This window comes from Macaca nemestrina, chromosome 19 (assembly GCF_043159975.1).
Source record: "Macaca nemestrina isolate mMacNem1 chromosome 19, mMacNem.hap1, whole genome shotgun sequence".
Lineage (NCBI taxonomy): Eukaryota > Metazoa > Chordata > Mammalia > Primates > Cercopithecidae > Macaca > Macaca nemestrina.
In genome coordinates, this window is record NC_092143.1 from 38,194,101 (window position 1) to 38,206,439 (window position 12,339).

A 12,339-nucleotide genomic window follows, 5' to 3' on the forward strand; every position below is an offset into this window, starting at 1 on the left:
CTCCTATAAGAATCCAATGCTGCTGCTGGTCTGACAGGAGGCGGAGCTCAGGAAGCAATGGAAGTGATAAGCAATGGCTGTAAATACAGATGAAGCTTTGCTCTTTTGCCCGTTGCTCACCTCCTGCTGTGTGACCCAGTTCCTAATAGGCCATGAACCAGTACTGGTCCATGGTCCAGGGGTTGAGTACCCCTGCCATAAAGAAGTCATACTTCTGTTTCATAACAGACCCAGAATTTGGATACCACCTAGGGGTTAGCCCATGTGTCCACAAAAGCTGTGAAGAACTTCAAATTGTCCTTTCTTCTCTTTCTCCTCCCCTCCCCTCTTCACTCCATCCCTCTTCTCTCACATGCTCAGGAAAAGTGGAGAGGAAGGGAAAAGATGTAAGGGTGTTTCTGAAACAGACTTTGTTCCCGCTTCTTCTCAACCCCACCACTCCATTTCACTCCAATGTACTGGAGGATTGAGAAAACAAATTCTTCCCCAGTCCCCAGAGCCAAATATCTAGCTGGGTATGAGAAAGGAGAATCTTTAGTTAAATTTCAGATTATAGTTTTCAATGGAACTAGACTGTTCTTCAATAACTGAAGTGACAAGGAAATTAAAGATGCCTAAGACATCATTTAAGAGTTTGAAAAGAAATATTCAACAATCCAGGGTTAACAATTAATATTTGTATGTCTTGTTTATGCAATTCTGAGCTGACAGGGTCCAGTAAACCAGTAACACATTCAAATAATTCACTTTAAAAACAGCAGCTCCTCATTCTATAATCACATCATGAGTAGACCAAGGGATTTTTTGATGAGAGTATTTGGTTGATGATTCCCATAAGTACTTAGATAATATGAAGACCCAGAGAAAGTGAACTATCTTACAATCATTTTCCAGTGTTCTTACTTATCCCTGGACACCAGTGATTGTTCTGCACCAGTTCATTGAACAGTAGGCTTTTTTTTTTCTTTTTTTCAGATCCCTGTGTATAACAACATAGTTTTCAGACAGAATCCCATCAAACTAGTCTGGGAATCACATAAGGTGACTATATGTGGATGACAGTTGATTTCCATAGTAACCAAGGTCAAAGTAACAGAATATTCAGTGTTTTGTACTTCAAGTGCCCTGATGTAATTTTTAAAACAGGGACTTGACAGCAAATTTAGAATTAACTTTCAATTATCTATAGAAATAAGGAACTGGAAAATGTACAGATGGCTTCAAATTGTATTGCCTCAACAAAATATTTGTTTAACAATTAACAAAAAGCAATCAATCCATTTAGGATTCAAATTTCTATATTTCCCAACTGTCCTACTTCCAACCTTAGAAAGTTCAAGAATTATTAAAATTATAAAAGAATTATTAAAATTATATCAAGCCACAGGATGATGAAGAAAGACATATAATTGGTTAATCAAATTTATATTAGATTCTTTTAACTATTGATAAATGACCCATAATGACATGCAAATTAGTGGGAAAGACATTTCCATAAAATGAGTGAAAAACTCCCTTGGGTTCAGAATGGTATGTTTTCCCTAATGCCAGTGAAAAGGTAATTACCTGAATGAGAGGTGCTTTTGCTTCCCAGTTGGGTTTCTGACTGGCTGTGGCTGACTGGTGTGAGGTCTTGGCAACTTTGGATGGGAGAGTCCCTTCCTGCAGGGTCAGTGCCAGATGGCTTTTCAATATTTTTCATCTCCATTTCTTCATGATGGATCCAAAGATCAGGGGGTCGGAGGTCCTTCTGGCTGCCCTTCCTTTTGCCAGCACTGTGGGTGGCCCGTTTCCTATGGAACAAAGTTAGAAGGCAAATGTGAGAGCCTCTATTCAATGGCACTTCCTCTCTTTCATCAGTCAATTCAAGTTAGAAGCAGAAAAAGAAACAAAGGGACTCGCAGAATGAGCCTTGTGAAACCCAGGAATTGGCAGACTTGTCTTGGCTGCCTTTCCTCTCCCCTGCCTGGAGCTTCACCACATTATAAAAGATGCAGTGCTGAATCCCCAAGGCCTCGGCTGCCTGGCAGAGAGCTCCTCACTCAGGCTTCAGTGGCTGCAGATTCATGCAAAGGTGACAATGGGTTAGATGGAGCCATATGCCAATCTTTGGAGCTAGGCATAAGGTACCTGACGGCAACATCTGTTTAGGAGATAAATGAGGGAGTTTCTGTGAAAGGGCAAATGGAAATAAAAAGGCCAGAATTTATGCCAATACCTAAGATGAGAGCTTAGGAGAAAGTCTATACCTCAGCTGTATAATTTAATGTGCAACTGGGAAACTTGTTATTTGAAAACAAAAGCCTGCATGAGGACATTCTTAGGAGAATAAAACACTTTTGCCTTGGCATCACTGAGTGTCCAGATTCAAACACAGTGAGATACATCCTTTGAAAGGAGAAGAACACAGTTTGGAAAAGTATTTCACATGGTTCTTATTTGCTTCAGTAAAGCTTTAACAACCATAAATATATTTTTTGGGGTGATAATCTCTTCTTGAGGCTAGTGAGATTAAATGTTCCCTGTGTGATAAATAAAGTAACACAATGTTCATGTTAGTCCTGCAGCAGGGGGTCAGTAAACTATGGTTTGCAAGCCAAATCTGCCCACAGCCTAGTTTGGTAAATAAAGTTTTATTGGAACATGGCCAAGCTCAATTATTTTTGCACTGCAATGGAAGAATTGAATAGTTGTGACAGATACTATATGGCTCAAAAATCCTAAACAATGTATTATTTGGTCCTTTTCAGAAATAGTTTTTGACCCTTTCTCTCATTTTATAACTGTTAAATCTCTACTTGTAACTTCTATTTCTTTTAAAATAATAACACCTCTTGAAAGAAATAATGCAAACTGTTAAAATCTAGTTTTGACAGCAGACCAGAGAAGCATCTACTTCCCAATTCCTTAATTCGCAGTGAACAGTTTATTATAATAACTACCTTCATGGTTGCTCAACGGTTCATACAAGCTACTCCCAGGAAAACACCTGTGACCTGTGCAAAGTCATTGGAGTGGCTTTGGTTTTCCAATGATGAATAAGTAGCTTTGTAAATATTAGGTAATTAATAAATATTTGGTAGTTAATTTGTTGAATTTTCCCTGACATTCTTTTTCTTTTTTGTCTTTCTTGAAGTATGCTGATGAGGATAGGAGATAAAGAACCCCAGACCTAGTATCTATTTTGCATTTTAGCAGAGAAAAAATAACACTATCTGCACTTTGCTGATTTCCAGATGGTAGCCCCACAATGTTTTAAAACAATGGTCTGAAATGACTATTTTCCTGTGTCTAAGATAATAACTCACTGCTAAGCATTTATTCCCTGAATTCATTTCTGCATACTTCACTTGCCCACAGCAAACTGATCTGCAACTCACACACAGCTGCATGTGTAATCTACTCCTGGTAACTTCATAGAAAATGTAGTGTCATTCTCAAACTTGGATGTTTCACCCAGTAATCTCTCTTTCTAGAAGATCAAAATGCTCAATAACTTAACACCAGCATCTGTATGGCTGCACACAGAGAAGTACCGGTTCCCAAATCCAGGAAAACATACCCAGGAAAAATACCTTATTTAACTCAATATTTAAATAACCTGGAATAAAGAAAGTAGTCAAGAGAAAATTGAAACCAGCAATAAATTACAAATTCTTGTTTCCCCTTGCTTACATGCATGCCTTTTTATTTATTCATTTATTTGCTCGTTTCTATGACTTCAGTACCAACCAGCCCCAGATGGCTTCTGTTTTTAAAAGAGTTCCAAACCTGGCAGAACCTTCTTGTATGTTGTGATTCATAATTTCCACCGGGGAAGAAATTATAATTCCTCATAAAATGAATAGGCATTTTTCTGCTGGATTTTAATCAGATCAAGACCATTTCTAAGAAACTGCTCAACCATCCAGCTGACTGTCAGTCAGGAAGCCAAAGATCTCTAAAAAGACTTTATTTCCTTTTTGTATTTATTCTAACCATGACCATCTAACCACTTTTATTTCCTATCATATCTCTTATTAAAGGAGAAATCTTTGGCCTTGGAGAGTCTCTCTTTCTTTTGTCCCTCCAACCTCTACCACAGCAGGTTTGTAATAAAACTAACATGTGCTCATAATTGAATTGTCTGAAATTTGTCTTAAAACCTACAGGAACAGTGGTCACCCTGACTTTCTGCCCATCTGTTGGTTCTTGACACGACTGCTGCTTGTTGCAGCCCACGGTTCCTGTGTCTCACCATTAGATTCTTCAAAATGTGTATTCAGATGCTCCTAGTGCTGTGGTTGCCAAAGTGGGGTCTCTAAACCAGAGGCATCAGCACTGCCACTGCCTGGGAACTTGTTAGAAATGCACATTCTCAGGCCCCACTGCAGAACCACTGAATCAGAAACTTGGTTGCAGGGGGCAGTATGTCTTTTAACACTCTCCAGGCAAATCTGTCTAAAATTTAAGAAGCACTATCATAGTGAATTATTTGGTTTTGTTTGTATTTTAAAGCTAGTTTTTCTATTTGACACAGAGTATTTCACATGTTTGGCCCCTCTGTAAATACCAAATGTATCTTTTCCCTCAGGTACCAGTCATCTTTCTGCTTCTAAAATAGCCCTAGAATAGGAGAGTCTCCTTCTACCCCAGGTATTCTTGATAAAGGCAAAGCAAAGAACCCTCCCAGGCTCTCTGCTTTCTCCTTCTCACATCATGGCAAAACTTTCACAGCATGGTCAGGTACTGGTGCTCTATTTTTTGTTTTGTTTATTTAATTTCTGCCCACTGTGACTTCAAAATCCTACTTACTTACAAATGACTTATTCTTTAAGTTTCCTTTCCAGTCTCTCCTTAAGGAGAGACTGACCATCTCAGGTCACTGTAATCTTAGCGTATCTAAATCATTTCCCTCATCTCTCTCTATACCACTCACCTTGGCATTGATCACTGTGTGTCTTATTGAGCTGTCCAGCTGCTCCCTTTGTGATAATTCAATTCCTTCGGTGATAGTGGCGCAAACTCTATTTCCTTCACTTCTTCAACATCATCCATTGTTTTACAACACTTATTTATTTATTCAATCAATATTTACGGAAGATTGACTATATGTCAAGAAATGTGCTAAGTCCTACAAATGTAAAGATGGGGGGAGGCACTGAAAGCTTAAAAAATGATTTTAACATGGCATGGCTCCTGGGAATTTCTGCATTGTTAGAATGAGGAGCATGCACTGTGGCATGACAACTTGTGTGCATGAAAAAGTAGAAGGGACCAAAACATAGGAGGCCTTGGCCCAAATAGATACATTTTTAATAATATCAAGAAGTCAATGGGAAATTGCAAAAAGATTTTTAGCTTGAGAGTTAACATTAATCAGATTTGTTACTTTGTATGATGCAGACCCCATATAAAGCACACAATAATTACTTGAATTAAATAATAAGAACTGCTTTCCATTACTGACATGCAAGTATTTATCTGAAAGCTTCTTCTCTGGTTCTGTATTGGTTTACCCATGCCTTACTTTATACATAATCTAGTACTCTAAGGGGAGTTTTTTTCCTTTTCACTTTTAATTAGTATGTTGGGGAAGTGAATGAGTAAAAAACAACATTGATTGAGTGTCTATTTTATGCAAGACTGTGTACATTCAAGTTCTAAAATCCAGCTATTATCATACAGGTTATTTTGGCACATCATAATACATTACTAAGTTCCCACTATGGACACAGGAATTGTCTACTAAAGTTGTTCACAACTTTATTAGGCAGATGAATAAAGAGTGCTATACTAATTCCAGTGGTTAAGACATGCCCATCATCTGATAGGGACTGAGGCAGGAACATTCTGCCCCACCAGGGGTTTGGGGGAAGTCTTCAGGAAGGAAGGAGGCTTGAAGTGAGTGTGAATAAGTAATTACAAATTAATCAGAAAAAGATACATTAATAAGTATAAACATTTCTCTGCTTTCTTTCCAAATCTTTTCCAAAGGCTTCTAGCCCCTAATTGTCCATTTGGATTATTTTTATTCCACTAACTGCTATTAAAAACAAAACTAAAAGCTTGTATTAGAAACCCAGGTCAAATTTCAGATACTCAAATATATCTCAGAAAAAATTCTGAGATGGAATTAAGATATACTGAAGTCCTATAAGGTAGCTGATACTTCAAATCTCTACAAGGTGAATATTGAAAACCAACTAAAATGTTAACAAGTGAAAAATCAGTGAAAGTGACCTACAGTACTTAGAATACTATAGATTTCATTTAAGAGCCTAAACATTTCATCGTCAGTACTAAAAATAATTATTTTTGTCAAGATTTGAATGCAAACTAATCTTTAAAACTTGCTATCTACACGTCAAGTCAAATAGAAGGCTCAGCCAGCCAGTGGTTCTAACAAGTACACCTTGTGTTTTATTTACATGTTTAAATTTAAAGCATTCAGACATGACTGCAGATCACCTACCCAGGTAACTGCCTTAGAAATGTAATAACCAGGCGGGGTGCAGTGGCTCATGCCTGTAATCCCAGCACTTTGGGAGGCTGAGGTGGGAGGATCATGAGGTCAGGAGATCGAGACTATCCTGGCTAACAAGGTGAAACCCCATCTCTACTAAAAATACAAAAATTAGCCGGGCGTGGTGGTGGGTGCCTGTAGTCCCAGCTACTTGGGAGGCTGAGGCAGGAGAATGGTGTGAACCTGGGAGGCGGAGCTTGCAGTGGGCCGAGATTGCACCACTGCACTCCAGCCTGGGCAACAGAGCAAGACTCCATCTCAAAAAAAGAAAAGAAAAGAAAAGAAAAGAAAAGAAAAGAAAAGAAATGTAATAACCATGCATTCTAGATCTCCTGGATTTGCTCTATTTAATATATTTTGTCCTTAGTATCTGTGGATAAATTCTAACTTATAACATGTGTTCCGTATGTTGGGCAAGAAAATATTACTGCCTTATAAAAAGCAGAGAAACAGGGACAAAAATCAACTTAATTTTTTTTTTAATTTTTTTTTTTTCTATTTTGAGACAGGTCTCACTCTGTCACCCAGGTCAGAGTACAGTGATGCAATCATGGCTTGCTGCAGCCTCCACATCCCAGGCTTAAATGATCCTTCTACCTCAGCCTCCTGAGTATCTGGGACTACAGGTGAGCACCACTATATCTGGCTAATTTAAAATTTTTTTAGAGATAAGGTCTCACTATTTGGCCCAGGCTTGTCTCAAGCTCCTGGTCTCAAGCCATCCTCATGTCTTGGCCTCCCAAAAGGCTGGGGTTACCGGTGTGCCCAGCCTTAAGTTTTCATAAAATATAATTTTACTGTATTAGATGTCATATGATAATCTAACTAATAGAAACTATGGAAGGGGTCTCTTCAAAGTACAGTGGTAAAAAAGTTTAATAAATAACTGAAAAGAAATGCAAAATTATTTGTATTTCCTATTAATTTAAAGTTTAATGCTACCATGCAATTTGATATATTAGAAGTATTGCATGGGAAATTTCTCTGTTTCAAAAGTAGAAGATTGTTACCTGGCTCTGGACAAGTCAACCAACCAACAAGAAAAGCTAAAGAGAATGATAGAAAGCATTTAGTCCAAATTATGATTATATTTAAAGAAATTGCCACCCAAGTATGAAGGGTCTTCATTTAGGTGACATAATTAGTTTATTTAAAGAAGCAGTAGACCCAGAACTAGAACTTGTGTACTAACTTTCATTAGCTATTTTATGTAATAAAAAGGAAATCTTACCCACCACTCTGAACCAACTGGATAGCCTAATTGTTAAATATATTTATTTTTTTTTAAAAGGATCAGGTTTATAAATGTATAGACACTTACCTGAATAAGATATTACTGAGAGTCCACATAACTTTTTCAATTCACTTGGATGTAATTCAAGTACCCCAACAAAACTCAAAGAAAAATTTATATTCTCTAGAACACCAAAAGAGATACTGAAGAAGCTCATGAATGCGTTTTCTACTTCACCTTATTAATTATGTTAAAGTCCAGTTTTCTAAGAACTTTGGAGGGGATCTCATTTCTGTGCCAGATTGAAATTGATTTTGCTTTCACCTGCATTATCCAGTTTTTTTCTGAAGGGCTCAATTGTGGTGATGCAGAGGAGTAGGGGTCCTCAATGGAACAAACAACAAAATGAAATGATAGTTCAGAAATAACTTGAAGGAAACACTTTACTTCTCTCTATGAAAATATGCACACAAAGGGATGAAAAATGAATGCCAACAGATCTGCTACCAAAGAAAGATATGAAACAAAGTGTGAAACACAGATAATTATTAAAAGACTTTCAGAGTGCAGTAAGGAAAAACCAAACTGACTGTAAAACTAACTGTTTTTGGATTTTCAGTCATTAATAGAACCATTTATTCTTTAATTCAGTCCCTAATTTTAAAAACAAGTCATACCCAGGGCTCAGTGTCTCCTTTTTCCAAATAAAGCCCTGAAGCTTTTGCCAAAGTGCTTAGGGTGGGATTTAAGATGATTTGAGATTTTCTCAACATGGCACCAAATCCCACTTTTGCAGATTGAGAAGACTGGTGTTTTCTCTGTGGAAAAACAAAATATATCCAGGAATCCAGTTCATCAGGTCAATCTAATGCTTGAACATTCTTCTCACAGAAATTACACAGGGGGAAAAAAAAAAAAGGAAAAGAAAAAAACAGATCAAAAATAAACCAACTCCAGATAGTTTAGTTACATTTGGCTAGTTTAGTGAATGCTTCAATGCCTTGAAAGCAGTTATATGGTAGTCCAGGTGTGATTTTGGTGCCTCCTCCCCACCTTCTGTTATGTGAGTCCCTCTTAACTCTGCTTCAGAGACCTGCTGCCTTGATGTTCCACTGTTCCATGATTGCACAACCCCTTTCCTGAAAATGCGGTGCCAACAGATTGTTCAATGCCTTACTCAATTAGTTACTTTTCCCCCAGAGCCTTATTAACTGCCTGGCACCGTGGAAGCTCTGTGAGTGATTATGACTTCCCAGAATGCTCACACATGAGGCTGGCCCAACCAAGCTCACTCTAGCAGGTTTCTTGCTTAGACACAATGGACCAGCACACCAGCTATCACCAGCTTCAAACTAGTCAAATCTCATAAATGCAGCTGGATAGAAAATTTGTCCTGCCATAGAAATAAATTAAATACAAAGCCTGCATCTACACCCCATGTTACTTTTTCAGTATGTATATCTTCCCCTGTTCTCTTTCTAAGCACGTCACTTCAGAGTGCTGGAAGGTAAACTAGAGATCCACAAATGGAGTTGAAAGACAGTCAGAGAAAGAGAGAGAAAGAGAGAGAGAAAGTGAAAGTGTGAGCTATTAGCCAGAGAAGGGGGAACATTATTTGCTGGAGAATCTTTTCTAGCAAAGTGTAAAGTATACAGTTGTCAAACCAGTCGCCTATGAACCCATACCTCAGGCTTTCAGAAGTAATGTCATGCCTGAGGCCAATGGAAAAACCTAAAACCAAAACTTAAAACTCATGGAAGAGCCTAAGATAGTCAACTCAGTGAGAGCGTGTAGCTGAAAAAGACACATTGGGCTGAATTTTAAAAGGACTAGAAGGGCAAAGAGGCAGAGAATGGCTGGGAGATTATTGCTGACTCCCAGCACTGGCTGGTGCAGACTAACAGGCAGTTACAGGGTGTTGCTGCAAGGATATATGCTGAATAAAAACCACTTTTCCATTTTAAACTTTGTACTTTGATGCATCATCCTCTGCACGTGCTAAAACCTAAAGCTGCATAATATGAAAATATTCTTAAACCCCTCAACATTTTTTAATTTCTGACAATTAACCACAGAAAATAAATTTGAACCATTTTGAATCTCAGAACTCTCTCTTCTTTCTTTACTACTGACTCCAAACTAAGCATCCACAGGATTGTAACTGTACAGAGTTTGGCATTCTATGTTTAGTCATCTATCCACCAAGCATTGATTAACTGCCTACAGAGCTCCTTGTAAAAAGTGGTCAATAAGTGCACACAGAGAAACGTATTTCTCAAATCTTGTGTACGTGATTTCAGAGAAGGCCAGAAACAGGGGCATGGTGGAACCTATACACTAGGTGTTACCTAAGGGACACCTGCCCTCACTTGAAAATGAGAAGTGGTTGGAGAAGTAAAAGCAAACAGAAATATAAGTGGGTCCCAGATGGATTTTGTTTGTTATCATATCTGCAAGTCTAGCCTTCACTCACTTAATGATAGGCTTGGAATAGACAAAAAGGCAAGGTTTTGCCAGGGTCAGAAAATAAGGACATGGGGTGAATTATGAAAGAACACAGGAAGAGGGCCATCAAAAATATAACCCCAAAGATGATGACTTCTTTCCTCTTGGGAACCAGCTGTTACCTACTTTCTCTGCTGGGCTGAAGAGCGTCGGGTGCAAATCACAGCCACGATGACCACTGCCAGCACTGTGATGACACCAACGGTGACCACGATGATCACAAGCAGGTTGCTGTTCTTCTGAGGAGTGATGCTGCCGTGTGGAGGGTGCATCTGTCCAATTGGCGGCTCTGGGAAAGGACAGGAAAATGGAGTTCAGGTTTAGGAGGATGTGGCAGAAGTGTTTATCAAGCTCTCTTAGGATGTACAAGTTCCTAATGTTCTGGGCTTTTCTGAACTTAAGGGTGGTGATGGGAGTTTGGGGGAAGCAATGAAAATATGAGAGGAAACACTTACACTATTTACACAAGAAAAATGAAAACCTATATCTTCACAAAAAACCTTATAGACAAATGTTCAGAGTAGCACTGTTCAGAATAGCCAAAAATGGAAACAAACTAAATGTCTATGGACTGACAAATGAATAAACAAATGTGGTGTGTATATATATATGTGTGTGTGCACGTGTGTATATGTATGTGTGTGTGTATATATACACACATATGTATATATGTGTGTATGTGTGTGTATATATACATGTACTATATATGTGTGCATGTGTGTATATATATGTATATATATTCCTATGATAGAATATTTCCCAGGTATAAAAAGAAATGAGCACTAATACCTGCTATAATATGGATTAACTATGGAAACACTGCTAAGTGAAAGAAGCCAGACACAAAAGGACATATATTATATGATTCTATTTATATGAAATATCCAGAATAGGCAAATGTAGAAAGACAGAAAGTAGATCGGTGTTTTCCAGTGGCTGGAGAGAGGGGTGAATGGGGAGGGATAGCTAACAGATACAGGTCATACTTTTGGGATGATGACAATGTTCAGGAACTAAACAGCAGTGATGGTGGCCCAAGCTCATGAATACACTGAACACTGATGAAGTGTACATTTTCAAAGCATGAGTTTATGGTACATGAGATGCATCTCAATAAAAATAAGATTAAGCTTTCCTATTGAGTGGAAGATAGGGAGAGGAGAAGAGATGATACTTTGTACCATAAGAATTCCTGAGTGACAAGAACCAGAGAGGCTATGGTTTATGAGGAAACACTATTTATTTGATGCTGTAAAAGATAAACTGCTTGATACCAATCACTCACAATTTACCACCATTCCTTTGAAGACGCCATCTATAAAGCAATTTAATTTTCAACCTGTCGAAAGCGTATGAATCCCACTTAAAAGGAGCCAATGGGTTCAAGAGTGCCATAAAGTCCTAACACAAATGTTTTCCTGCATTGCATCGTACCATGTGGCAGAAATTAAGCAGGTGGAAAATAACAGAATAATAAGACATCTGTGATGAGTTCCTTGCCTAAATAAGAATGGCTAATGACCCTTGATATAGCTTTCTTAAGTCCTCAGTCAATGATGGATCAATTAGAAATACTCTGTTCTATGTCATGTTTGTCATTACAAGTTATATACATTTCTTAAAAATTAAATATTAGGTTATATTATTTACAAATAATTTAGAAAGTATCAAAAAGCAAGGAGTTTGTATGTTTTCCTATACCTAAATTTGATTATTTTTCTTTAATAACCTATATTAATTTTCTAAACCCATTGAGCAAAATATTTATACCTTCTGAACTTCAGTGCCTCAATCTATATAAACAATATAATACTTATTGTGTGTAGTTACTAAGAGAAGTAGAGAAAATACATACAAAACAACCATCTCAGCACCTAATACAGAGGAAGTGCTTATAATAAAATTACGTGACTAAAGCAGAAAATAAAATGTTGTCTAAATTTATAATCTACAATAGCATTTGGGATACTTATGGTGTGGACTTCCAGTCTGTAGAGGTTTTTTTTTTTTTTTTTTTTTTTTTTTTTTTTTTTTTTTTTTTTTTGAGACAGAGTCTTGCTCTATCGCCCAGGCTTGAGTGCAGTGGCACAATCTC

General features: G+C 37.7%; 1 protein-coding gene across 12 annotated transcripts in view; it reads right to left on the minus strand.

The window, feature by feature from the left end:
• Window positions 1-12,339, minus strand: part of LOC105489423 (DCC netrin 1 receptor) — a 1,213,781-nt gene that overhangs the window by 78,775 nt on the left and 1,122,667 nt on the right. For all 12 annotated transcript variants that reach the window (XR_011616876.1, XR_011616875.1, XM_071085315.1 and 9 more), the window contains exons 23-24: window positions 10,371-10,533; window positions 1,567-1,793 (exon numbers count right to left, since the gene is read on the minus strand). Coding sequence is in view for 10 of the 12 variants with exons in the window: in XM_071085315.1 (XP_070941416.1) it covers window positions 1,567-1,793; window positions 10,371-10,533 (390 nt within the window). In the remaining 2 variants the exon portion in view is untranslated. The remainder of the gene's footprint in view (window positions 1-1,566; window positions 1,794-10,370; window positions 10,534-12,339) is intronic.